The sequence below is a fragment of the Engystomops pustulosus genome, chromosome 7 (genome assembly GCF_040894005.1).
Source record: "Engystomops pustulosus chromosome 7, aEngPut4.maternal, whole genome shotgun sequence".
Taxonomy (NCBI): Eukaryota; Metazoa; Chordata; class Amphibia; order Anura; family Leptodactylidae; genus Engystomops; species Engystomops pustulosus.
This window is the reverse complement of record NC_092417.1, coordinates 145,329,013-145,356,367: the sequence shown is the minus strand read 5'-3', so window position 1 is coordinate 145,356,367 and position 27,355 is coordinate 145,329,013. Positions and strand designations below refer to the sequence as shown.

The 27,355-nt window shown below is 40.2% G+C and overlaps 1 protein-coding gene across 2 annotated transcripts in view; it reads left to right on the top strand.

Moving 5' to 3' along the window:
• PKP3 (plakophilin 3) overlaps positions 1-27,355 on the top strand; it is a 46,984-nt gene that overhangs the window by 5,644 nt on the left and 13,985 nt on the right. The window contains exon 2 of one of the 2 annotated variants that reach the window (XM_072118123.1): positions 6,245-6,410. In XM_072118123.1, coding sequence (XP_071974224.1) covers positions 6,245-6,410 — 166 coding nt within the window. Of the gene's footprint in view, positions 1-5,681; positions 6,411-27,355 lie in introns of those variants that run through there. The other variant, XM_072118122.1, reaches the window with a different exon arrangement.

Below are 27,355 nucleotides of genomic sequence, written 5' to 3'. Positions count from 1 at the left end.
TTCAGGATATTCCTGTGGCAGAGATAGGCTAACCATGTGATTCTGCTTTACAAGGCTAGCTAGACTTTATATAGTATTACTCACACTTTAATAGAGATATGACTGTGGTACAATAGGACAACATTCAAATGAATTACTGTTGTAAGAAGAGATAAGAAATTGCCGCCTTTTGTGCTAGTAATGGGGAATGTTAAGGAAGCACAATGCAGTTACCTTTGACCCCTGAACTTTATATAGGCCTTTTATATAGTACTCCATCCATCAACTCACCTCTCATTTCCCAGGCCACCAGAAGGACAAGATCTTCACTTGTATCCTGCAGAAACTGCAGCTTTACTTCAAATGTACACTGCAATAGTCATTTCAACGGAATATGAAACTTTTTTTTTTCCGTAAGATGTTCCATGAGTTTTATAAAGCATTCAAAGTTCTTGTTCTGGTGAAAGCCTAAAGCACTAAAGAGCTGATTACACTGATGAAATGGTGAATGAAATGATAGATCAGTAGGGCAGATATCTAGCCCTGGGCTTTGCCCACAATGGCTTGTTCCAGAATATGATTGCATGCATAACACAAACCTCCCCTTAAGTACTATCACCCTTTAAGTGAAAAGCAACATTGCTTAAGTTTAACTTTTGTGGTATGACGTCAGCGAGTTGGCCACAGCTTTATTACAGATAATTAACACTAGCAACTTTCATAACTTTATATAACTTTAAAGAGATGAGTATGGGACACCTGAATGCCAGCCTACCTAAAGGGCATGATGACCCAAGCCACTCCCCAGGCATGACCACCACTAAGCCCTGGTCCACCGTCACATTGCGTTCAGCCCGTGCACCAGCCTAAACCTTAAAGGGGCATGATCCCATATTCCCTGCTAAGACCATTCATTCTACTTCTGCCTGCAGTCATTAGCCCAACGGGTATACGCCCACAGGCTATCAAAATCTACTGGATATCAGTTCTACATTCCTATAATACGTTTATCATCCCACATAAATATACAAAAAATAATCAAGCCCTAAACCATGCTCTATCGTTAAGTAAAAGCTCCAGAAGAATAGATTAAATTTTTTATGGAAGGTATAGTACGGTGGCTGAGTGGGTAGCACTTCTGCCTTGCAGCGCTGGGGTCCTGGGTTCGAATCCCACCCAGGTCAACATCTGCAAAGAGTTTGTATGTTCTCTCCGTGTTTGTGTGGATTTCCTCCGGGTACTCCGGTTTCCTCCCACACTCCAAAACATACTGTTAGGTTGTTTAGATTGTGAGCCCCATGGGGACAGGGACCAATTTGTCATGCTTGTGCAGCGCTGCGTAATCTGTGTGCGCTATATAAATAAAGAATTATTATCATTAAAGAATTATTATAGTATGCACAAACATATACAGCTATGAAGCTCATGTGATTCCACTAATCAAAATCCATATTCTATAAGCTCTTATATTATTATTGTTCACCAACATCATGTGGTAACTTCCAATCCCATCATGATAAGATTTGGAGACTCCACTAACACAGGATAGGGGATAATTTGCTGATCGGTGACGGTTCCAGTTGTAGGACCCACACGGATCAGAAAAACTGGGGTCAATAACCAAGTGTAGTACTCGACTCCTTCTATTGGTGCCCTAGAAAGTGCTCCATTCTCCTGATCATGACCAACCAATTGGACCCACACGAATCAGCAAGTGGATAGGGGAAAACTTGTAGTGACTGGACTACTTTTAAGGGAAACTATCTCAGTTTTCCAACTATGTGATGCTTCCTAACCAATGTTTCACATCCGTGTGTTTCATGCTTCTCCTGACCCGGCTATGCTGTTTTGTATCGATTTGTGATGCTGTGAGGACTTCAGGTCATTACTGGCAGCGGTAGCCATAGACAGTGGAGGACCCTGCACAGTAACAGTATATGGTCACAGGCCATCCAGTGTTCCATCACAGACAACCATTATGTCCCTCTAACCATCTAGTGAATGGCATCTCATTTACACAACCTAAAGCCCCATGCACATTTATTGGATCCACAGTCTGCTGTTTGTAGTCATATGAGGTCCACTCACACGCTGATAACTGTAATATAGACTGAGCCATAAACATGGAAAGAAATAGGAATTGTTCAGAATTTTGGGCACGTGCCAGGGCCCAGAACTACTGGGGGCCCACATAAGGCTTTACAAGGGAATCCATGGGGTGAGGGTGGGCTGTATCTAATGAATCCATAGGGTGAGAGGGGGCTTATATAAAATAACCATGAGTGGGCTGCTTGGTATGATAAACTAGGGAATAGGAGACTGTCTTAGTTTCTAATTTTTTTAATGCCAGCACGTGAGTTCACAGCAAAGGGGCCCACTGAGGCTCTGTTGCCCAGGGGCCTACTGATACCTGCAGCCAACCCTGAACACAGCCTTATGAATGAGCCCATAAAAATACATGTGTCTATGTGCTATCCTTTGAATTAGTTGATAGCACCAGGACGAAAACTATGTTTGTGTGCATGAGGGCTATTAGGCAGTAGACAGTGTACTGACCCCATTAGCTTTTGTACTAAGGTCCTATATAGATTCCCAATGAGAACATTTTATTAAACGTTCCAAGACTTATTAAGGTTTTTAAATTTAGGTTGATTTAAAAAAAAAAGACAGCTGACATGCCAGGTAACCTCATAACTACAATAGAAACTCTCTTAAAGGAAACCAGTCAGCCTGGAGAAATCTTGACTCTTCAGAAGTTGACTCATCTATACTTATTTGCATATCAGAAAAATAGCTGTAATTAAGGTACACTGCCTCTGGACTTTTAACTGTTTACAAGCAGGTATTACTGGTATGAGGGGTAAAATTCTGGTGACAGGTCTTCTTTCATTCACGGACCAACCACGGCCTTGTGCAACAGCATACAAATACAAACTTACAGCCAAAAAAGTTCAAACATCAGAACTAGTAGATGCAGATTATGTGCCATCATTAACTTTAAAGTTAGTTGCTTTAAAATTGGGCATGCCAATGACATAAATGTGGTCGTCCAGCATAGAAAGCACTGTCTGGTAGTCTTTGTACAATTTTTTGTACAGGAGGTTTTAATTTTTGTAAATGTATGAAAACATTATAAAACCTATACAAATTTGGTATCCTCGTAATTGTACCGACCCAAATTGAAATCCCTAAAATCCAAGCCCACAAGAATACGGCGCAAAGCGTTTTTTCACCAATTTCACTGCATTTGGAATTTTTTCCCGCTTCCCAGTACACGGCATGGAATATTAAATACAACCATTTTGAAGTGTAATTTGTTACGCAGAAAATAAGCCGTAACACAGCTCTGTACATGGAAAAAAATAAAGGTGGGGAGTAAAAAATTAAAACACTATGGCATCATATAGTTGCGCGGGTCTGAGTATAGCGTTTTTTTTTCAAGGGGGCTCAATGTGGACATTTCTGTAAAGGGACGCTTTGCTGTGGTTATTTCTTTAAAGGGAGCTCTACAGTGGAAATTTCATTTATGGGGGAAGGCTTTTCTGTTACCATTTCTGTAAAGGGGGCTCAGCTGTGGACATTTCTTTAAAGAGGGGCTGTAATGTGGACATTTCTTTAAAGGGGGCTCTGCAGTGGCCATTTAATTAAAGGGGGCTATGCAGTGGCCATTCAATCAAAGGGGGGCTCTACTGTGGCCATTTCATTAAAGGGGGACTTTGCTGTGGACATTCCATAAAAGGGGGGCTCTGCTGTGGACACTTCTTTAAAGGGGGGTCTTGCTGTGGACACTTATGTAAAGGGGGGCTGTGCTGTGGACATTTCATTAAAGGCGGTCTCTGCAATGGCATGGGGGACGTATGTACGGCCGATATACGTCCACCATTGACGCCAATGGGCTCACGGCGCCCTACGGGAGCGGTACGGTGCAGCACACGTGTGGCACCGTACCGCTCCGCACCCCGTGAAAAAAATAGGACATGTTCTATTTTCCCACGGCATACTGCGCCGTGCGCCATGTTTCCCTATGAAGAGGGGCAGGGGTGAGCAGCGCTCTCCCCCTCCTCTCCCCGCACGCTGCCGTGCAGGGACCGGGCTACGGGACGGCGGGCAACGGTAGTGTGAATCCAGCCTTACCTTCACTTTTTTATGGATGATCTTTGGATGTAAATCTTGAATAAAATGGATACATTTTTTTTATTGATGATTAGAAGTGCCTTAAAGAATACAAGTAACAGGTACTACATTACCTGGGAAGTAAATGTGTCCCTAAGATTATGAGAGAGCTCGGTCTGAGAGCGATACACTGGGCACTGGTGGGATTTCCCGGACCGAATTTCTATCACAGGACTCACCCTGTGCATTTCAGTCCGAGAAATCCTGTCACCACCCAAAACATTTTTCTTGTGGACAACCGGCCCTAGATAATTGTCTTTAACCATATAAAGGTTTTCGCCTCTGTATCAGTATTAAAGTATAACTGGCTGAATTAGAAAGATTTGTACTTTTTCAGCTGAACAAATTATGTTCATATTTTATTTTGCGTAATCAACTATTAGTCAAAGCAAAAATAAGGCTCAGTTCACACTACGGCTGTGATTTCTGTTTCTTGTATCCTGCTGGAAAAGTAAAAAACTGAAATAGAACGGATCAGTTTTAAATCCTATTAATATCAATGTAAATTTTTATGTCTTCCGTACAGTGATCTGTTATCCTTCAGTTTTTTTCATGGTAAAAATGACAGAGCTTGCAGTACTTTTTTTCCATTTCAAAAAAACTGACCATAACAGCTGCATTAGTTTTTTTTTTACATTGAAGTCAATAGGAGTAAGTGTCAGTTTTTATATTTTATTTTTACATGAATAGACAGATATAGATTGACAGAAATAGTTGATGGATAGATTATAGATAAATGTGAGGTATAGAGAGAAGGATGGGTATGGAGATAGAAATGAGAGATCAATAGGTAGATAGGTAGGTAGATGATAGATAGATAGACATGTAGACAGATAGATAATAGATTGGAAATAAATAGTTATGAGCAATAGATAGATCGATAGATAGATAGATAGATAGATAGAAAAGAGAAAAAAAAGTCTTTTTGCAGCACAGTGTGAACAAGCCCCAGTGTGGGGGGAGCAAAACAAGGCTTCAAAGTCCAGGTACGAGAATTCCATACATATCCAACAAAATTGAAGCAGCACTCCGGGTAGTTGGTGTAAAAGTAGGGTGTGATTTATTCCAAGACAAGCAACATTTCAGTGCAGTGTGCATTGTGCTTGAGAAAGGTGCACACCGCACCGAAACGTTGCTAGATGGATAGATGGATAGATTTGAGGGATGAAAAAAAAACGATACTGACACTAACTGAAAGTGTCGCTTTTTTAGCCAGAAAATGTTAGGGTATCAGATAAAAAACGGACACTACGTCATCAGTTACTGTCAGTTTATCGATGTTTATTTATCATCCATTTTTTTTTAACGGAAATAAAGAACGGATGTGCCGATGGTAGTGTGAACTTAGCCTTACTGACAAGAATGGATATTTTTAACATAGACAGTGTACGTCATGTGGACAGGGCCTCACTGACTTTTCTGCCAAGATAAGGTGTCCAGGACTTTCTATAGCGTTTTTCACTAATGGGTGGGAAAGGGAGGAAGATTCCTGGCTGACACGAAGAGGGGGATGTTACATTCCTGTATAGAGTGCAGTGAGTGAGGTGTGAGACCGGCAGACTGCGAGGAGCAGCAGACACATCTTGTTCCTCTAGGGATCTGAGCGCTTACAAGGTGCTGGATCAGGTGTGAGTGATCTGCAGAACATATCCAGGTGTGAAGGCGCGTGCAAGAAGAAACGAAGGAGGCAGCCACTGCAAATAATCAAGGGACAAAAGGATATTGTAGGCCAGCAGGGACAGAGTGACAGCAGGATAAGAGTATTAGGTCACAGGGCGGAGTATAGAGGAAAGCAGGGACAGGTAGGAGTGCTGAGGTAATGGCAGGGTGGGGCATGGAAGCTGAGACAGGCTGAGAGAGCGTGGAGAGGAGGCCAGTGACAGGCAGGAACTTTCTGTTCCATACAAACAGACTTTGTAGACAGTATAGGAGTGCGCCATAAGTGAGCTACGCTTAGACAGGTGGAGGAGAGTGCCACATACAGTGTACAGGTGGGGAGCCTCAGGTGAGACAGACACAGTGTGGGAGATTGCTCTTCCACCCTCAAAGCTTGAAAATGCAGGACGGTCACTTCCTTATGTCGGCCCTGCAGCCACACACCGATATCACCTCGCTGGCGTTGCCTACGGATTCGCAACTTGACCGGAGACTGCGTGATGAGAGCCTGGAGCTGCGCAATGCCCGAGTCCAGGAACAGGTCCGGGCACGGATGATGCAAAAGGGACCGAGTACATCAAGAAGCAACTCCATTTATGGAGGTAAGGAAATCGCACCAAAGTTATTGCTTATTATATTATTTGCGTATACTGAGCCCTAATCCTGTACTGGAATGGACAGGGTTAAGCCGCCCGCCTGTGGCTATCCTAGACATGACAACTCGCAGTTAGTTACCGCACCACTCCTTACAATACTAAAATGAAAAAGGAAACCGCAAAACCTGGTCAGTAAGTTGCCCGGGGCAAGTTACTTTTTCCATTTTGCCCAATTGCAGTCAATTGTCCTTTTCAATCCAAGTGTTCTTCTATTCAGCTAAATTATACTTGGCAGTTCCTAGGAAATCTGGGTGATAGCACATACTATTACCAGGGGTTATCACACAACAATTTCTGCAGTGTTGAGGCATCTGGGGAAGTTGTGGGATCTATAATAGGTCCATATTGGTTGTCACTCAGCTTTCCTAGAAACCTATGCAAACCCACTTACTTCAAAGTAGTTCCTCCTGTCAGTGTGAAATATTTGGGTGTTCTCTATATGGCGGACCATTACTCACAGGGCATGGTGTGTTTGTGTTTGGCGCACATGAATCAATTACTTCATCCCATAATCCTGAGGTTCCTAATAAAAGCAAGTTGGGATTTCCTTCATTTGTGTTGCTCGGCCCTGATCCTGGAGTTTTTATGACATTCCTTTCTCAGCTTGTGTGTCACTACTGGCCTCGTTAAAGTCACTTGGCACGGTAATAAAGAGCGCTAATACTCGCTGCTTTGAACTGGCTTTAAGGCACATTAATAATTTCTGCTGGGGTTAATTATAGAGTAATCACCAATGGAAGCTATAAGAGGTGCTCTATAGTTCACTGTGATTTCTGATGACCTACTGTAGTAAGGTGATAATTGTTTTAGGGTATCCTACATTGGTACCCACAGGCGGAGCTGTCTGCTAGCACATTTCCCCTCAAGTTTTAAAAGAGTAACATAGTCAAATTTGTAAGGCCTAAAATGGAACCAAAATGTCCTTCTGACGTATTAGGAGATGCCGGCTCTATAGATGGTACAGGTTAAATGAAAGACCCCAACAGCGATAAATGGGGATACTTTAAAACGTAACTTGAAGCATCTGAACCCTAATGAAAAATCCATACCAAGCCAATAAACTATAGTATATTATAGTACTGGTCTACTCATATTTGGAAGAAACTTGTCGAGGACCCTCTATAGCTCCTGGAACTGGTTTTGAGTGCTACCTCCACACCTCCTTGAATAACACCCCTGTAGATGATGGGTGGGCATCCACAAAGTGACTTTTGACCTTTTAGTAAGGCCAGTTGCACATGATCGTGATCGTATAAAAACAGATGTATCTCTATGATGGACGGAGTCCCATTCACTATACCATGTGTGGTTTGTAAAATCCAACCAGTCCGTGATTCACTGACAGGCCATGGACATGTGCAGTCGCCCTAAGGCTGGTTGCCCACTTGCAAGTTTAGTCCGAGAAACTTGTGCCATGCACTGTTGGTGCATTTCCCAAAACTCATGTCCCAGGGGCATAACTTGAGGGGGAGCAGAGTGTGAGGTTGCACCGGGGCCCATAAGGTGTTACTGTCCCTTATGAGAAGACTAGTACTATAAAACATACATTCTAGTTGGGGCCCTGGCACAGACATTGCACTGGGGCCCATCAGCTTCAAATTACGCCACTGTCATGTCCATATAATTCAGCGGTTCAAAGTTCGGTCCAGAAACTCCCTCCAGCTTAAAAAGCAAGTTTCTTGTACTGACCTCGCTTGTTGGCAATAAAAGGGGTTCTCCAGATGGTAAATACGTGATCATATACAGTATTGTCAGTATTTCCTGGACCCAATGCTGTGCAGGGACCAAACTCCCAGCAGCAGCATCATCTCTGCTTCCACAAGAGATCACTGTCCCATTACTGTAGTCATGTTTTCACCATGGCAAAGTAGATCTGCAGAAAGAAGTACTTTTCACTAAGTGTAAAATTTCAGCCACATCTAGTACATCCTCTTTAATTGGAGTATTTCTTTACTGCTCATCCAAGCACAGTGCCGTACATTATATAGTGGCTTTGGCTGGTATTGCCGTTTAGCTTCATTACCGTGAACGGAACAAAGCTGCGAACAGGTCACATGATCAATAGACGTAACATTACAGGTTAAGGAAGTGGAGGTCAGCAGGGTGAAACATGTGATAAGTGTCAGACCCTCTCTGATCTGGATGTAAAGGATAGATAATTCTGTGATATCTCTTTAAATAAAGAGAGAGTAGACGGATGTTTGTCTCTAAGCTGCAAATTGGATGATGCAATCTGTGTGTAGTCCATAGTTCATAGTCTCAAGTTCCCTGAGTCATGGAAGGTACATGATTTGTCCTAGTACAAGTCCAAAGCCACAATTAATATGCAAGTTATTAACTTCAAATTTCTAAGGTGCAGATGCTATTCAGATGGTGCAGTTAAAACGTTATTGAAAAAAAAAATAGAAAAACATTTAATTAACGAGTTCCCAGTAAAATCGGCTGCATACACCCAAATATGTCCTCAATCAAATGGTCATACATTCATACTGTCTGTAGGACTACAGTCCTCTTCACCCTTCATCAGTCTGGAGTTCATGGGGGTTTATGTTGGAGTATTTTTGGATGAATCATGGGAACATCCTCCAGTCTTTGCATTATGATACTGTGTGACATTGGGTGGAGTGGAGGACGCACTTGGCAAGCTAAGTCCTGTCTTCCCCCATGTATGAGGAGCCCATTACACATTGTGTAGTACACATTCCTCCTGGGTGATGTGAAGCTTTATTGCTTGTGACTGGTGGCTGTCCAGGCGGGGATGGGTGTGTACTCACTATCTATGCTGTTGTCACCTGTGTGTAATAAGGAGGCGCATGTAAGGGTGGAGAAATAAGGGAGTGTACGTGCTTTTACCTTGGTGTTGAATTTCGGATGCTATGTATATCAACCTGTAGTAGTCATACTACTGAGTGTAACCATTTCTGTCCTGTGTGATCCTTCTCACGCCCATGAAAAATTAACTAGGCGTGACTTTATTAGGGTGTTCATTATGCACATTGAAATCTTTATTCAACCTACTTAAAATCTCTTGAATCTGATCTCCATAATAATGTGTCATCTCACAAAAACTGGTTGTGGGCATGGAAAAGCTCTACCTTGTCCACTGCCAGATTGGCCCACCTGAAAACCAGAGGATCCTCCAGTCGGCCCTGACTTTAACCTAGTAGTGGAGACCAGTACTAGGTTAGTAGGGTCTGTTTTATGGTGGATAATAAAATTATTCTGGGGAGCCAAAAACTTTATCTAATAGGCCAAAGGTGAAGTGGTCTGACACGGACCTACGGTAGTAACAATAAAAAGAAATGAAATGCAGAGTGTGCCACTTCTTTGGCCTCGTTGGAGCCAGTTAATGATTTTTTTTTTTTTTATGTTTGCTAAATTGGTGGTCAAAGTATGGCCAAATAGTTCTGGGGAGACTTTAGACCATCATCCAGCAGTAGACACTGTAATACATTTGGCAAATTGTATTACTACCCACAAGTTAAATGGGTTTAGTTCATCCAAGTGAATATCCTGGATCTCCTTAGGGTGCAGTCACATTGTGCGTTCTTAGTGCATTTTTAGACGCACCAAAAACGCATGCCTTTTTGCATGTTGACCACAGGTTTGGTTGGTTTAAATCGCTTTTTCTTCATTTCTGGAAGTGTAAGCAGTAGTAACATTTTCACAGTTGCTCAAACTCTCAAAAATGAAGCCTCAAATCAGCCTCAAACCAGCCAAACGTATGGTAAACCTGCAAAATGAATGTGTTTTTAGTGTATTAAAAAACGCACCAAGAACTGGTGTGAAATGTCGATTAACTGAGCTATCATGGATATTGGGTGGAATTCTTGATGATGACTAATCACTTAATACAAAATCGGTAGCTTGGCCATTATTAGAAGTGTAAGCTGTCATACCCCCAAAAGTCCAACTGTGACTTTTTAGCACCAGTGCCCACAAAACGTAGAGTAGCAATGTTCTCATACTAGATGAACATGTTGCGCCATGCAAAAAAAGTTTATACTTTGACAATCCTCAGTTACACTTGCGCTAATTAACAATTAAATTTATGTTGCCCTAATAAGTTTAATTCATGGAGCTCTATAAAATATGGGTCAACACAGAGTTCATAAACTTTTACTGAACTGGACCCTCTATTGACCGTTTTGTTGGAGGGATTTTAGACAATTTGTTGCTAAACATTGATTAATGTTTAAAGGACATCTACCACCAGGATGAAAGACTGTATTCAAATGAGCCTCCATTGACATCTATCGAACCTGGAGCCCCTTATGCTCATTTGCATACAGTCCTTCATCCTGGTGGTGGTTGACCTTTAAAACTGCAGGTGAAATGTCTTAGTTGTTGCCATAGTTTAGGATAGTTTTTAGGAATATACTTGTGACCTATACCCAACTTGTAACACATCTGATTTTATGCTACACCCATGCTTACCATATGTATGGACATGTTTGCATCTTATGTTGGGGCCATTTCCCTTTTGTATAGTCTAAAGCAGCGTTAGTGAACCTGTGACACTTGGAGCCCCCTCATTGGGCACACATCATGGAGTTCACTAGCTCAGGATGTGCTGTTTTAAAGTGACACATCCTAAAGTCCATGCGGTAGCAGCTTTGGGCAGGGCATTATTATCATTGCAGTTCATGCTATCGGACAAACGATGTGGACGGTATAGATTTTTTTTCCCTGTGGGGAAGCTGCAGTAACAATTTGTATTTCTCTACCTTCTTTCCACTGTATAGGCATCCACAGGACACCAATAAGATTGAGATCTGTGACCGACCAGGGAACAATAAGTTTCTTCTCAAATTGCCATGTTGGCACTTTCCATAAATAAGTGGGTTAAGGTAGTAGTTTTGACACTCGGTCTCTGACCAGAACCTCTGAACCTTATCGAACACCCTGATTCCTCCATGTATGTATAATTGAAACAAAAACTAGACAATCTGCTCTCTATAAAAGATGGACCACCAACTCTTGATGTCATTGATTTTGGCTGTCCTCTAGCTTTCTCACAGACCCACCATTACTGAGCAATGGAACTGACTCCAGTATCAGCACTTCATCTATGGTCAGATGGTTTTCATCCAAGCATTCAGCAAACAAGTTGTGGAAAGTAAATAACGAGTCAATGTCCCAAGGATTTGTTCAGACAATGAGCTAATGGGGAATTTCATTCTTTTTTGTTTGTTTTTCTTTAACCTTATATTAGTCTTGTTTGGCAACCCTAGCCCCTCAGACCGGTATATCAGTACATGGTGTTATCTCTCCATCACCAGGCCCCTCCTTACTGCTGGTCAGTGTCGCTATGCATACATTATAAATAGCTGTTGTCCAGATACCCCCCCCCCCCATTGTATGTACATGCATGTATGATCAGGCACGGTAAAATTCATTGTTTTGGATAAAACGGATTAAAATACGGAATCTACGAATAAATGAAAACTATAAACTAAATTATTTTAATTAGCAAAAATTACATGATTATACTTACCCATTACAGTATGATTCCAAATGACATGGCCTCCTCCATGTGTTGTCATACAGGTTCTGTCAGATGCCACATTTGTGAAGATCTTGTCCCTTACCAATAATGTTGTTTATTTTTTTTACATACTAATCTAATTGCTTTCATATCATTTATAGAAGTATAAAGCGTTACCAACTATAATTCAGCAGCTCCATAGATGTACAAGGCACACCCGAGCCCCATTCCCCAAGAAAAACTAAAACCTCCTGTCCAAATAAAATAATCTTCATTTTGCCATCTTCTGGTACCAATAACTTTTTCATACTTCAGTGTACGGAGCTGTGTGTGGTTTTGACGACGTCTTCAATGCCACCATTTTGAGGACTGCATGGCCTTTTGACCCCTTTTTATAGATTTTTTTTTTTTTTTTTTTTTATATTTTGCAAAATGGTAAAGTGGCATTTTGGACTTTGGGCGCTAATATCCATTACGGAATTAAACGGCGGGAATAATCGTTGTTATATTTTGATAGATCAGACATTTTCGGACATGGCGATAACTAACATGTCTATGATTTTTACTGTTTATCTATATCAGTTCTAGGGCAAAGGGGGTGTGCCTGGAAACTTTTTCATGCCTTGTATACCAAAAGAACAAATAAGGGTCAGGTAGTGTAAGTTCTCCTTCTGGCTTATAGCCATTGATGCACCACTAGGGGATTCTTGGAAATATGCAAATGAGTTTTCTTTTGCTTACGTCTAAGGCAGCCCCCTTCACCATCAAGCATGACTTTCAGGAAGTCTAATGACATGATTAAAGATTCAGCCATCCCATTCCCATTGGGATTAAAGCCAAACCAGTACAGGCGGTCCCTTACTTAAGGACACCTGACTTAAAAACGCCCCCTAGTTAAAGACGGACCCCTCTGCCCGCTGTGACCTCTGGTTAAAACTCCCTGGATACTTTCCTATAGTCCCAGACTGCAATGATCAGCTGTAGGTTCTCCGTAATGAAGCTTTATTGATAATCCTTGGTCCAATTACAGCACAAAAATTTGAAACTCCAATTGTCACTGGGGCAAAATTTTTTTGTCTGGATCTACAATTATACAAATTCAACTTAAGAACAAACCTATGGAACCTATCCTGTACGTAACCCGGGGACTGCCTGTATATCTATTCCAGAAGGAACAGATTCCCTACTGTAGACAGCACTGTTTTGACATGGTTGCATCTCTTCAGTACAGCGTAGGGAAATGATTTTGCTGTATATTGCCATGTGTATTTTCTTCATACAGATGCTAGAATATGGCCACCATGGTGTCTGAACAAGGTCTTCTGCCCAGAAACCAGCTATTTAGCAGAGTCCTGTCACTTTTTATTGCTATTTAGCAGCACAGTGTAACTTTACTCTATGGACTAAAATATACTGTTACTAAAGCTTCTTTATAGACTGCTAACGTCGTATCATCTCATTGTGCCTTAGTCAATAGACAAAGTGCTGAGCCCGCAGTTACAGCTCTAGTAACTAATCATAGATTTATAGATCAAATCTATATGTTCAGCATTTGATAAAACGTGACTGTTTCTATTTTGTTGTATTCTGTACTGCAGCTGAGTGAAGGTAAGATGCAATAGTTAAGACGACCCTTGAACTCCTTTAAGCTTCTGTTGTTCTGTATCGTCTTCAGTTGGCATTAGTTTCAGGTGGCGTGACTTTATGAAGGGGCATGGTATAAAAATCTTTTGTCATACTGCAGACAAGGCTCAGAGGGAGGTCACTTCTCCAGACAGTTGACTCAGAGCAGTAAGGAGAAGCTCTAGAGAAGTTTACTTTGTGTTCCATTTTTAAACCGGTTGTCCATGGGCAAGTTCAGCCTGAGAAACTTGCTCTTCGCAGGATTTCCCAGATCAAAACCTCAAACCGCTGCACTGTGGACAGTGATTTTTGGTTTGGACACTGGAATCTTGCAAGGGCACAGAGCGACTTTCTTCAGGCAGAAATTTCTTCTGGACAACCAGCCTTAGATGTTGTACGCATTGTATGCATGAATCGGACCATGGGAAATGATGAGATGAACAGAGGAAGTGCTGGATTGTTTTTTTGTGAACTGTCTGCGTTTTCATGACCCTGTAATGACAGTACAGAACTTCAAGAATATCAAATTTCTTTGTAAAACTGTAGCGTGGCATTTCCTTCTTTTTTACTTCCCAAACTTCTTTAAAAATGTAGCTATGCTTTCTAAGATATTGTCCATGCAGTGAAATGTAGCTCCATTGCCTACCTGCTACAACTTGTTCGCTTCTGAGAACCTCTCCCATCTGCTGTAGTATTCTGTTCCTTATCAATTTAGCACGGTGACCGTAGACTTAGTGTGAAATACATTTGTAGGACTTTCGGCTCTGTGCATGTGTTATCTATCTACTATGCGGCTCATGTTCCAAGTACTTTTTGTTTCTTTTCAGTAATCCTCTCGAGAATTGTCTCCATCCTAAATTCAACAAAGTTATATCCACCCCTGAGTTGCTGTTGTTTTTGTGGACTTTGTAACGTCCTATTCCTTTGTACAAAGTGTCATGTGTGTTTATGTATAAGCTATGTGTACAACGTCGCCTGTATTTGTAGATGTTTTAATGCTACTGTATGTGCAGTGTTTTCCTTAACATTTCCTCACTAAGTAAAATAGCTTTCAGTCTTGACTCTTGTTGACTTTGTTGGACGGATAATTTTTTTCATTTGACATGTTATTGTTTTACCTGTCCTTCTAAATGAAGACCATAAAAGAGAAAGTGGTGGAGACACTGCCCAAGCAAGACCTGCTGAGCAACATTGTATAGGTTGTATTTATGTTCAAAGTATGGCCAAACCACTGTGGGGGAGGGAATTGTAAAAAATATATATGTATATCAAACAGAATGGGCTCAGGACATTGCACTTTAAAGCAAATCTACCATTAGTTTAGTGATGGTAGATGTGACCTAATAAGTTCCTGAGGAACATCGTTCCTCAGGACTTATTTTTTATAACTATTGCTACGTGTTCGAGTGACGTAGCCTGAGCGCCCCAAGGTAATTTGCATTACTTTAACAACTCTTTATGTCCTCAAATAGAGTTATAATAAAACAAGTCCTTAACATCAGTAAACTTATGGTAGCTTGATAGATGTCCTTTAAATAATGGTCCATGACTAAGTCTCAATTCACACCTGCTTTAGGGGTTTTCGTTACAATCTCCGTAGGTGAGCGTAACGGAAACTAAGAATGGAAGGTGAACGAAAGACTTTCCTATTGACTTCAATGAAAGGAAGGTTTTCCTTCCTTTTCACTGCTTTTTATAATAGCAGAATACAAGACACAACCTTCTGCTATATGGGAACTGAACCTACTGAACTAAGATGTGAACCAAGCCTAAAAGAGTAGATATTACAGTACAATATAATCAGCTTTTGTTACACCTGGTAGGCAGTTTCTACTTTTTTGGGTGGTTTCATACAGTACTTGTCGCCATTGATGTTGGGTATTTATATTGACTTCAATATCAGACTGCTAAACATACAAATTTTTGGAACCTTTTTTTTCCCCCATAATTTGCATTAACAATATAAAGCATCACATTATGCTAGTATAAGTCATAGTAAAAAGATATAAGAACAGTATGTTACAACTTCCATATAGATACCAAGAGTTATGAATAGAGAAGAAATATTAGAATGGGAAAGAAAAGGAAAGCTTTTTAATTAGTTTGGTGTTCCATGCTGGTTTAAGGTGGAACTGAACCCCAAGTTGGCACCTTCTGTACCTGAATATTTACAGAATATAGCATATACTTGAGTGACCATTTATCAAGGGTCTAGATGTAAAAACTCTATGTAGAAATATGTATTCTGAAATTAAGTTCTCCCATCTAGACGGCCCCTCTAATTGTGTTAATAAATATCGGTGGAGATACATTGCCATGATATAATAATAGAGCAATCTGAAACCTGTCCCTTATAATAATACAAGTCTTGTTTTAATTATAGGAAAGTGAATTGTATTAGGGGTTGTCTACACTGGAAGAATTATTACAAAAACCAAAGGGATGACATTCTTCTGCAGGAATCTCTTTGCCTTTGGCCAAGTTGCTATAAATAGTTTAATGTTCTTAAGTTTGGTCATTCCCGATGACTGAGACAATGGGAGATACCCAAGATACCTCCTGTAAAATATATAAGTGAACCTAATCTGTTTGCAACTATATAATTTACTAGGGCTGCGCCATAATGAGTTTTACAGAGATGAAACGTTCACTGGTAGATTGTGTTGGATATTCTCTTACGGACCTTTTCGTCCAAGAAAGCTATCCTAGTCATTAGTTGATCTGAGGGTCCCTCTTTAATTTATGGAAATTTTACATGCCTTATATATTTGCTAATGGGTATTTATGGGTGTGGGTACCTTTTAATATATAGTTGTGTTTAACCAACAAAATCAAACCATCGAAGGGCCAGACCCCCTCTACAATATACACAGTACATTTACTAGCAGATCCCATATTTTAAATTATTGGTGACTTTAGTTGACTAGTAACCAATATGGCCACCATCCCAGCTCCCACAGCAGCTGCCTAGTATTCTCAATATCAATGATGAATGCTATAGGTACTTGCAAACTATAAAGATACCCAGGGGACCCTGAAGGAATTAATATGTAGGAGGTTAAAGTTGACTGTCATGATCAGTGACATAAATCGCAGGATACCAGTTAATGTGCTAGCATTGCCCCTGATTTATAGTTCCATTAGATATGGCTCAGCTGAACCAATAGGAGAAAGGGTTTGATGACTTAGCAGGTCATAACGTTTAATTGACTCATACTAAAGCACTAAACTGACCAAAGAGTAAGGGAGTGGCATTCCTGTGGGCGCTATGCCATATAACCCAATTAAAGGAACAAGCCAGTCACAGCTGATTTATTGAATTATACCTTGTGCAGGGCCAGAAGACAGGACTCTAGGTTCTAGCAAGGCCTGAAGGGAGGACTCTAGGTTCTAGGAATACAATGACAATGGGGGAGATTTATCATCAAGTTTCTGAGGTAAAACTGTTCTAGTTGCCCATGGAAACCAATCAGAGCTCAGCTTTCATTTTATAAACAGCTGTGGGGAAATGAAAGCTGAGCTCTGATTGGTTGCCATGGCCAACTAGAACAGTTCTGCTCTACAAGACTTCTGATAAATCCCCCCCAATGAGTCATGCTCCTCCCTTCAGACCCTTCACCGTGCATTATTCAATGAATTAGTTTAGACTGGAGTGTTCCTTTTAAGTATAGTAGTAGATAAGGTTGATGTGCCAAGTTCAGTTAAGCAAAAAAGAAAAGTACTGGACAATAATGGAACAGTTGGCGATTGGAAACTATTAAAAGTCCAACACTTGTAGGCCCATTTTTATATTAGCCAATCCATAACATCCTGTGTCTTGTGTATGCAATGTTATGAACTATTAGGATAGGTGCTAGTAGTTGAACCCCCCCACCCCCCTTTTTGGATAAGTTATCCATGAAAAAAAATAGTTTAAACACTTACCTAGGGAGTTGGTCTTTATGTTGTTCCATAGAACCAAAACCTTTCTAAAATAAGTCTTTCCCACCTACAACCATCAGTTGTATTGACAACTACTACTAGGAAAATGAAGAATTATGCGCTTGCCATTCAACTAAATGTCTGGCTAGTCTAGACTAACTTATAGAAGCATTAGATCTATCGAGTAGCACTAGTTTTGACACATAAAGGAAATATCTAGTGAGCGCCCCCTCTCTCTACTTATGTTCTAATGAGTTTTATTAACAGGGGGTTGGCATTCTGAGACTTTGTTCTCCCGGCAGCTATCACTGTAGTGGAGGATTATATACAATTGTTTAAATTGAGTAAAAAGTTGCTAAGGTCAACGGCTTCTAAACGTCCCTTTTGAAAATGGTACAATACCCTTGTGCTTGGGTGAATTTTACAGCCTGGTACAATCAATACATTTTAGTTCTTGCAGGTAGAGTTTCCCACTAGCCTAATACACAAGAAATAAAGCCAAACCAGCAAAATCTAATATAATCTGACCCTATTTTATTTTTTAATCTATAGATTTTTACTTTAGGGCATCAGTTTCCAGAGCTAAATCCAAAGCAAAGTTCCCATATTAAATTATACATTTATTTTGCAACAACTAAGCTATGTGTGAACTTGGCTTTATAGTGCTCACCGGCAGTGGCGTAACTACCGCCGTAGCAGCCGTAGCGGTTGCTACGGGGCCCGTGAGGTTCAGGGGCCCGGGGATGCACGCTCCCTGCAGTGCTATGCCACGGCCTGGGGTAAGTGGTCCGGGGCTGCAGTGCCGGATCGTGCCCCCGGGCCCCTCCCTCTCTGTGCATCTACACGTCTCCTGAGCCCGGCCGCCCACCTCTTTCCGGGATCCCTGCCTGCTCATATCCTTGACCCAGTCCCCAGCCAACCCTTCTGACCCGCCCCCCTCATCTCCCTGACCTGCCCGCTCATCAGCCTGCAGGGCGGCACAGTTGATTCTCTGCCCCCCCCCTTCCCCCGCTCGCCCCCCCCGCTCGCGCCCCCCCTTCCCCCGCTCGCCCCCCCCCCCCCCCGCTCGCGCCCCAACCCCCCTCCCCCCGCCGTGTGAATGCATCTGGACACCCACCTGAACACCTGCCTGAACACCCATACAGCTCCTAAACTTCCTAAAAGGTAAGTTATACAGATGTATTTATCTGTATGTATATATGTATTTATATGCATATACTGTGTACATATGTATATACAGTGTATGTGTATATACAGTGTATATACAGTGTATATGTGTATATACTGTGTATATGTGTATATATGTATATATTGTATATATACTGTGTATATACGTGTATATGTGTATATATTATATATATACTGTGTATAGGTGTGTATATACTGTGTATTTGTGTATATATTGTATATATAGTGTGTATGTGTGTATATATTGTGTATATATATACTGTGTATATACTGTGTATATGTGTATATATTGTATATATATACTGTATATATACTGTGTATATTGTATATATATACTGTATATATACTGTGTATATACTGTATATATACTGTGTATATACTGTGTATATGTGTGTATATACTGTGTATATGTGTATATCTTGTATATATACTGTGTATATGTGTGTATATACTGTGTATATGTGTATATATTGTATATATACTGTGTATATGTGTATATACTGTGTATATGTGTATATATTGCGTATATACTGTGAATATGTGTATATATTGTATATATACTGTGAATATGTGTATATATTGTATATATACTGTGTATATGTGTATATATTGTATATATACTGTGTATATGTGTATATATTGTATATATACTGTGTATATGTGTATATATTGTATATATACTGTGTATATGTGTATATATACTGTGTATGTGTGTATATACTGTGTATATGTGTGTATATATTGTATATATACTGTGTATATGTGTGTATATATTGTATATATACTGTGTATATGTGTATATATACTGTGTATATGTGTATATATACTGTGTATATGTGTGTATATATTGTGTATATATACTGTGTATATATTGTATATATACTGTGTATATGTGTGTATATATTGTATATATACTGTGTATATGTGTATATATACTGTGTATATGTGTGTATATACTGTGTATATGTGTGTATATATTGTATATATACTGTGTATATGTGTGTATATATTGTATATATACTGTGTATATGTGTGTATATATTGTATATATACTGTGTATATGTGTATATATTGTATATATAGTGTATATATGTGTGTATATACTGTGTATATGTGTATATATTGTATATATAGTGTATATATGTGTGTATATACTGTGTATATGTGTATATATTGTATATATACTGTGAATATGTGTGTATATACTGTGTATATGTGTATATATTGTATATATACTGTGTATACATAAAAAAAAATATATATATATACTGTTTATGCATATTCCGTATATATATATATATATATATATATATATATGTGTGTAAATCCTATGTATATGTGTATATGCATCTACTATGTATACATGTATATACTGTGTATAAATGCATTGAAGCAAATACTGTATTTTTACATGCATGTATTTATATTAGCATATATATATATATATGATGTGTGTTTATGTATGCTGTATATACTGAATGTATGTGTATATTCTGTATGTATATGCAGCATGTGTGTATATGGTGTTTTTATCCTGCATGTATGTGTATATATGGTCAGTGTATACTGTATTTGTGTATGTATGTATATATGTATATATATATATATGTGTGTGTATTGTAAATGTATTATATGTATATAATGTGTATACTGTATGAGTTTGTATATACTCTGTGTATTAGTGTATAAATGTATAGGAGTGCATAAATGTGTGTGTATAAGTGAATGCTTGTATGTATAAGGGTGTGAGTATACGAGAGTAGAACTTTATGTGTGTATATAAAGGTGTGTATATATCAGTGTATAAATGTGTGTAATTGTATAAACATGTCTGTATAGGGGTACCTTCCCAAGAACATATGGGGGACGTATATCTGGCCGCAGATTTGCTGCCGGATATACTTCCCCCATAAGCTTCTATACACCAGGGCTCGGCACGGTGAGCACAACGAGTACTCACTGTTTTGAGCAAAAGAGATAGAGCGTGCTCTATCTCTGGCCGTAAGAACGACCATGCGGCTCTATTCTCTATGGAGAGGCGCGCTCACCTCTCCTCCTCTCCAGCGCGCCCGACGTGTGCCTGCCATATATATATATTTTAAGGGGAAGGGGGGCCCCATGCAGAAATCTGCTATGGGGCCCAGACTCTCCTAGTTACGCCCCTGCTCACCGGTCTGCACCATCCTGTGAGGGTGCGGCTGGGGAATGGCTGTCACTTCTTTCTCTCTCTTTAAGGCTCTGGTAACATAAGTAGTTCTCCTTTGTTATCTGCTATCCCCAGATAATACCCTGGTATCACAGGGGAGAGCGCTAGGAAACCAAAGCAGTCCTTATTCAATTGTATTTCGGTCTAGCCTAGTGTATACAGTGCTATAAGAAATCGCTTAAAAACATATACTTTTACCTTTTTCCTTTAGGCCCTCTGAGCAAAATCTAATATTGGTTCTAGTAATATAAAAAACCTAGAACGGCTGGAACCCGATACAAAAATAAATGTACCCCCTATTTACCTTTTGCTATTTATAGAGCTTGTATCTTGTTATTTCAAAGCCCACCTCAGGCATCCAGGCCTAAGTGGCCGAGTGCCATCTGCTTTTGAATGAATGGCACATGACTGCACTCAACGCGATAATTTTTAATGGATCAGCACCAAATGCCGTTATTTTAACAATATGTTACTAATCCGAACGTTTGACTGTAGACTATAGTTTGAGGCAAAAATGGATGTTAGACTGATGCAAGTCCACTGTGAAAAATGGACATTAACATCCATTTTTCACAGTCGATATTGGTCATGGTGTGCAGGTAACCCCACCACTGCACCAAGGGTGGATAATAGCATTATAGGAACCACTTGTTTTCCTTTGTCAATTTGATGACAATGTGGACCTTGACATAGAGCAGTGGTGGCGAACCTATGGCACGGGTACCAGAGGTGGCACTCAGAGCCCTTTCTGTGGGCAGCCAGGCCTTCACCCCAGCACAAAATTTGGTAGACATGACTCAAGGTTTCCTCCTGTGGTCCAAAGCTATTTTAAAGCGACACCTCCTTGGCTGCCAGGACTACACAAGAAGCGAGAAGGTATGGACAGAGATGGATTATGGTTGGAGCTCCTGCTCTGGGTCCCATGATTCTTCCTCTTCAGGGGACACTGGAAGGAAGCTACAATCCAAATTTTCTTTCTATTGTATTGGTGTCCTTAGAACACCAATACGATTAAGATCAAGTTGGGATTAAGTTGGGATCAATAGGTTATTGCTTAAATTGTCATCTTGGTACTTTGAAACATAAAAGTAGGTTTTGGTTGTAGTTTGGGCACTCTGTGTGTAAAAGGTCCGCTATCACTGACATAGAGCTTCTTTTTTATGGTTCTCTGTCAGGATCACAGACTTGGGTTCAGGAAGGATGCGGGTCACGCTGAGCCACTGTCTGACATCTGTCTGCCCTCCAGAACCGGAGTGACTTTAGGTATCACCACTCATTGTATATAAGGCTGATGGGACACCTTGCATAGATTATGGCAGGGCTGGCACCAGCACTGGGCAGGACTGGGTCAAGTGCTGAGGCCCAGAGCTATTGGGGAGGTCCACTTAAGGCTGTACATAAGGAATTTAAGGGGGTGAGGTGGACTAATATATATATATATATATATATATATATATATATATATATATATATATATATTTATTAACCATGACAGGGCTGTTCGGTATGACAAACCGAGGAATATGTTAGAACAGAAAACTGTTTTAGTTTTTGAATTTTTAATACCGCTACATGATTCACTGCAAAGGGGCCTATTGAGCATCTGCTGCCCAGGGGCCTACAGATACCTGGAGCTGACCATGGATTGTGCCCAAATACAAAATTACCATTGATAATAAATCAATAAATTTTGGTAAATTTCAGAGTTGTGGGATTGTTAGAACACAAGAAGACTTGTTAAATTGACAATTTAATATTAAAAAGGACAGTGCTTACAAAAGAAAATGGGGACAATTAAACAAATACATACAATGCACAAATAACAGTTTGACAAAATAAAAGGGATAAGTCTGGTGCCAAAGAATGAACAATTCCTATCTGCCAAGTAAGTATGATTCTAATGACACAGGAGGCTTGGAATATGATAATTGCCTTTAATGACATAGTATGTTTTCAAGATACTTGTGTGTCACAGAATCTTTATATTATGATCTTTATATCATAATATATCTTTCTTTATATTATGATCTTGCCATGTGGGCATCCTATGAACGCGTTCTTTATGTCCATCTTTTCTCTCATGATGTCCTGCATGCATACATACCAGTGATGAGGATATCAGGACTAATATTTTGGGTGTTACCGTATTCAATTGTTGGCTGTTGCTGAGGGTCAATTTCTTTACCTTTTGAAACCGTAACAGCAGAGAGTGAATGGAATTATTAGGGAAAGGTAAATGGCTGAAATATGAATTATGCCACATTATGTGTTTGATGTGTATTGCAAGATCGGTTTTTCTAGATGTGACCTGGGAGATTTAGGCCATTACCTCTTGCTGACCTTGATAATGGAGAATCTCCTCCACACGCCACTAATTTTACAATAGGATCTCTGGTTTTAGGGAAAGATTGGTTTATTGCCCAAGCATCCTGGTATGGGTTAGAGGAATTCCAGAGGAATTTTAGAAGGCTGGGGTACCTATCACTCGTAATTTTGAGAGATTGCTGAAGAATTTTATGGAGAATCTAGATTATATACAGTAGTGTCCCCAGTTGCACATTATTTCGCAGACATAAGGGAGCGCTGCTGCGTACCCACAGTTGCACTGACAAGTCGTTCTCCGACCTCCGTTCTCCGACCCATTTGTATGCAAAATGCACTGGTCTTTCCTACTTTGCAACACAATTTGCAGTAGAGTCCAAAAACAATTATGGAATGGTTGGGAATACGTATATAGAATGTACCTTATAAACTGTATTTAAGGGCAATAAAATCTCAAACTGTCCATAGACATTACATATTTCTTGGCAGGTTCCCACAATTTTCCTGCCAGATCCCATCGTCTGGCATAGAGGATACATGTCTGGGATACTACAAGTAGTGGCAATGTCTGGCAGCTGCTCATCTTCCCCCTACTCCATTGTTTACTGGGGGAGTCAGAGATTGTAGATGTTGGCCAGAGGATCTTTTTCAGTAGTAGTGAGTGAACACCTCCTTACAGAGAGGCTCCTGTCTCCATCCTTCCCTCCCTCTCTCCCTCCATCCCGCCTTTACAAATCATTCACTAGTTATCAGGGCTCTGAGTTTGTTCTCTGGGAAACTCCCCCATGAATAGAGGCAAAGTCTGCGGGCCAGCTGTGTGGGTGTGTTTGGGTGTGTAGAGAAGTCACTATGGATATGTCTCTGAATGTGTGCGTATAAATCATGCCGAGTCTATAGAATGTATGTGCTGTGAGAAAATGTATAAAAGTCTGTGTGTGCGAGCAGGGTCATCAACTGGGCAGTGGCAAAGGGCACCAAATCCAGGGAAGAGTCAGAACTGCTGCACTCACTCTTATCTGCACATACATTCAGTCTTATCAGAAGAGGGTTAATAAATGGCATCGATTTTTCTGGTATATGGTGAAATAATTAGTATTATTTTCTGTCAATGTTAGTAGGTCATTTATTGCGACAGGACCTTCTTAAGTGCATGAATTCATCAGGACTCAAATTGCTTTATCTATTAAAAGGTATTGCATTTGGTAGAGGAGGGACTATATAGAGTTGCCCATGGTTGTTATATTAAAGGAGATGGGCAATTTGCCTCGTGTGTTGTAATGTGTGGGCAGTATATTAGGTAATTTATCAGTACACTTAAGAACACCCGACTTACAAACGACCCCTTGTTACAAACGGACCTCTGAATGTTGGTAATTTACTGTACTTTAGCCTTAGGCTACAATAATCAGCTGTAGGAGTTATTAAAGGTGTCTGTAATGAAGCTTTATTGTCAATCCTGATTCTTATGACAACCCAACATTTTTAAAATCCAATTGTCACAGAGACCAAAAAAATTCTGGCTGGGATTTCAATTATAAAATATACAGTTCCGATTTACATACAAACTCAACTTAAGAACAAACCTACAGAACCTATCTCCTATGTAACCAGGGAACTGCCTGTACATCTAGCAAAAGTTCTGCTCCGCTTTCTTGTAAAGTGAAGCCTCCTGTCTTTTCCCTCATCAGCCAGACATTCCTGTCCAAAAAATGGCTGCAAAGGTGGGGTATTTGATCTCTGTCTCCCCACGAACAATCACCCTGCTATGACCATGATCTTATGTTCATAATTACTATCATAAGGTCCTGTCAGAGTGATTGCTCATGGTCAGTTAGAGATCACATGACCCTCCATCTGCAGCCATTTTATGGACAGGAATTTCTGGCTGATGAGGAGGTAAAAGACGGGAGACTTCACTTTACATATCAAGAAAGCGGAGTAGAACTTTTACTAGATGTATATTCATAAATTATCTAATATCCTGCCCCCATACATGAGGTAAGGTGGCCAAACACTTTAACAGACTATGTCACCAGTGTGCTTGGTTTACAATCCTTCATCCTGGTGGTAGATTTCCTTTAAAAAGTAGAATATGTCCTATTCAAAACAGTTTTTCATGGATCCCTCAAACTTCAGTTCATGACTTCAAAAAAACGGATGCCACAATGAAGCAGAATGGTCATGAAAAAAACGGACGTAAACGTTTATTTATCATGCCAGACTTTTGCAATTTTCCTGTGCAATTAGCCTTAACAGGATTGGCACAAGTTGGAGGTATCAGATTCAGTATGATGAACCATTGCATTTTAACATGTTCAGTTTCCTTTGCACATTTCTCCTTCCGCAAAGTTTCCTCTGTTGCTCCGTCTTGTATTTGTATATGTAAAATGAGTCTCCCCAAGTCTATCCTCCCCTGTAATCTTTTGCATAGCTCAGTATCGCTGTATTGTTCAGCAGACTTCATAGACGCAGATCATGTTTCGTTGTGTAATGCAGCCACTTGAAGAACGTATATCACTGCTACGCTCTTACCGTGTTTTATTACTGAGCCCTGAAATAACATATACAATTTCTGTAGGGTCATAAAAACCCCAAGCATTACTTTAGTCATGGTAAGAACATATTTTACTTTCCAGAATTTAAAGGGGATCATATCAGATAACTAGAGGTCACAATATATTGTTTAATGTTTTGTGTTTTCTGAATATAACTATGGAGGCTGCCATGTTGCCTGAGCTCTGTTAACAGCATTTAGTGTTTTGCTTGGTGGCAGCATCATGGCCATACACAGTGATAGTCTGTGGAGAATTTTTTTTTTTTAAGGCATGGTCTATGTAGATGAGAGAAGATAAGTTGTGACATCCCCTATTAGTCGCTAGTGGATGCAATGATGGTGATTTCTATAGAGACTGTACACAGGGGGAGATTTATCAGAAATGACTGAGAGCAGTACTGCTCAAGTTGCCTATGGCAACCAATCAGAGCTCAGCTTTCACTTTCGCACAGCTGTTTATAAAATGAGAGCTGAGCTCTGATTTCATGGGCAACTAGAACAGTTTTACCTCAGAAACTTCTGATAAATCTCACCCACTGTATCTACTATTGTATTAACTGTGGAGTCTAATTCAGCACTGGTCTATTCACCAGCACTTTCATTAACCCATAGTCTATATATGTGGCTATATTAGATAATATTTTTCAAACCATTTTTATGGTTACTACTGACCACCATGTGTATAGCATGCAGTCTTTTGACACACTCAATGGCAGATTTCAAGTACATGTTGAACATGAGAACATCTCAGGATGTCAAATTCTTTAAAAAGAAAAGATTGGCTGCAAATTTTGGCAGGAATAGGACCTGCTCTGAGTTGTGCTGCTCTTGGAAACCACACCTGTGTGTGTATAAGCCCATAGAAATACATGGGGACGTGTGCTAGCCTTTGAAATGAATGCTAGCACATGGCCAAAATCAACATTTGTGAGCATATGAGACCTAAATGGCAGTAATCTTGTGTGTAACCAGCTTATACCTATCTAGGTGCAGCCGGTTTGTCCTCCCAGTTCCAGAGATCCCAGTCCATCCTGCTTGTTCAGTGTTTCATACATAGTCCTAACTACTCCAGACCTCAACATTTTTACCTATTTGCTTGCCAGTTGGAGATTCTGTGTTATTTAACCATCATTAGTAATACAAATGATCTTGTCCGACCTGATATTTACAAAGAACAACGCAACCTGTTACAGCATGTATTGTTGCCAAAACGTCAATGGCATGATTCGTAATGTGGCACATGGGTCGCACCCATCGGAAATATGTCAATGATCAGCATAATTCCGTGAGTAACGTATGATGCATTGTGATTAATCAGCATTAAGGTAACACATCTTTCCCGGAGCAGGGTGTCTCTGTGTATTGCTGCTGTGCCGCAGTGCTACAAGTATGTTAATTTTAGTAGCTCCCATATATTTCAGTGGGCATTGAAGTGCAATCAAATATTCTCCAAAAATATTTTAGCTTTCTAACCCTTTCAGGACTTTCTTTTTACAGAGATGTGTGAGGGCTTTTTATCTGTGGACAAATTGTACTTTTTAGCGGCACCATCTGATATTCCATGCAATGTACTGGATAGTGCAGTAAAG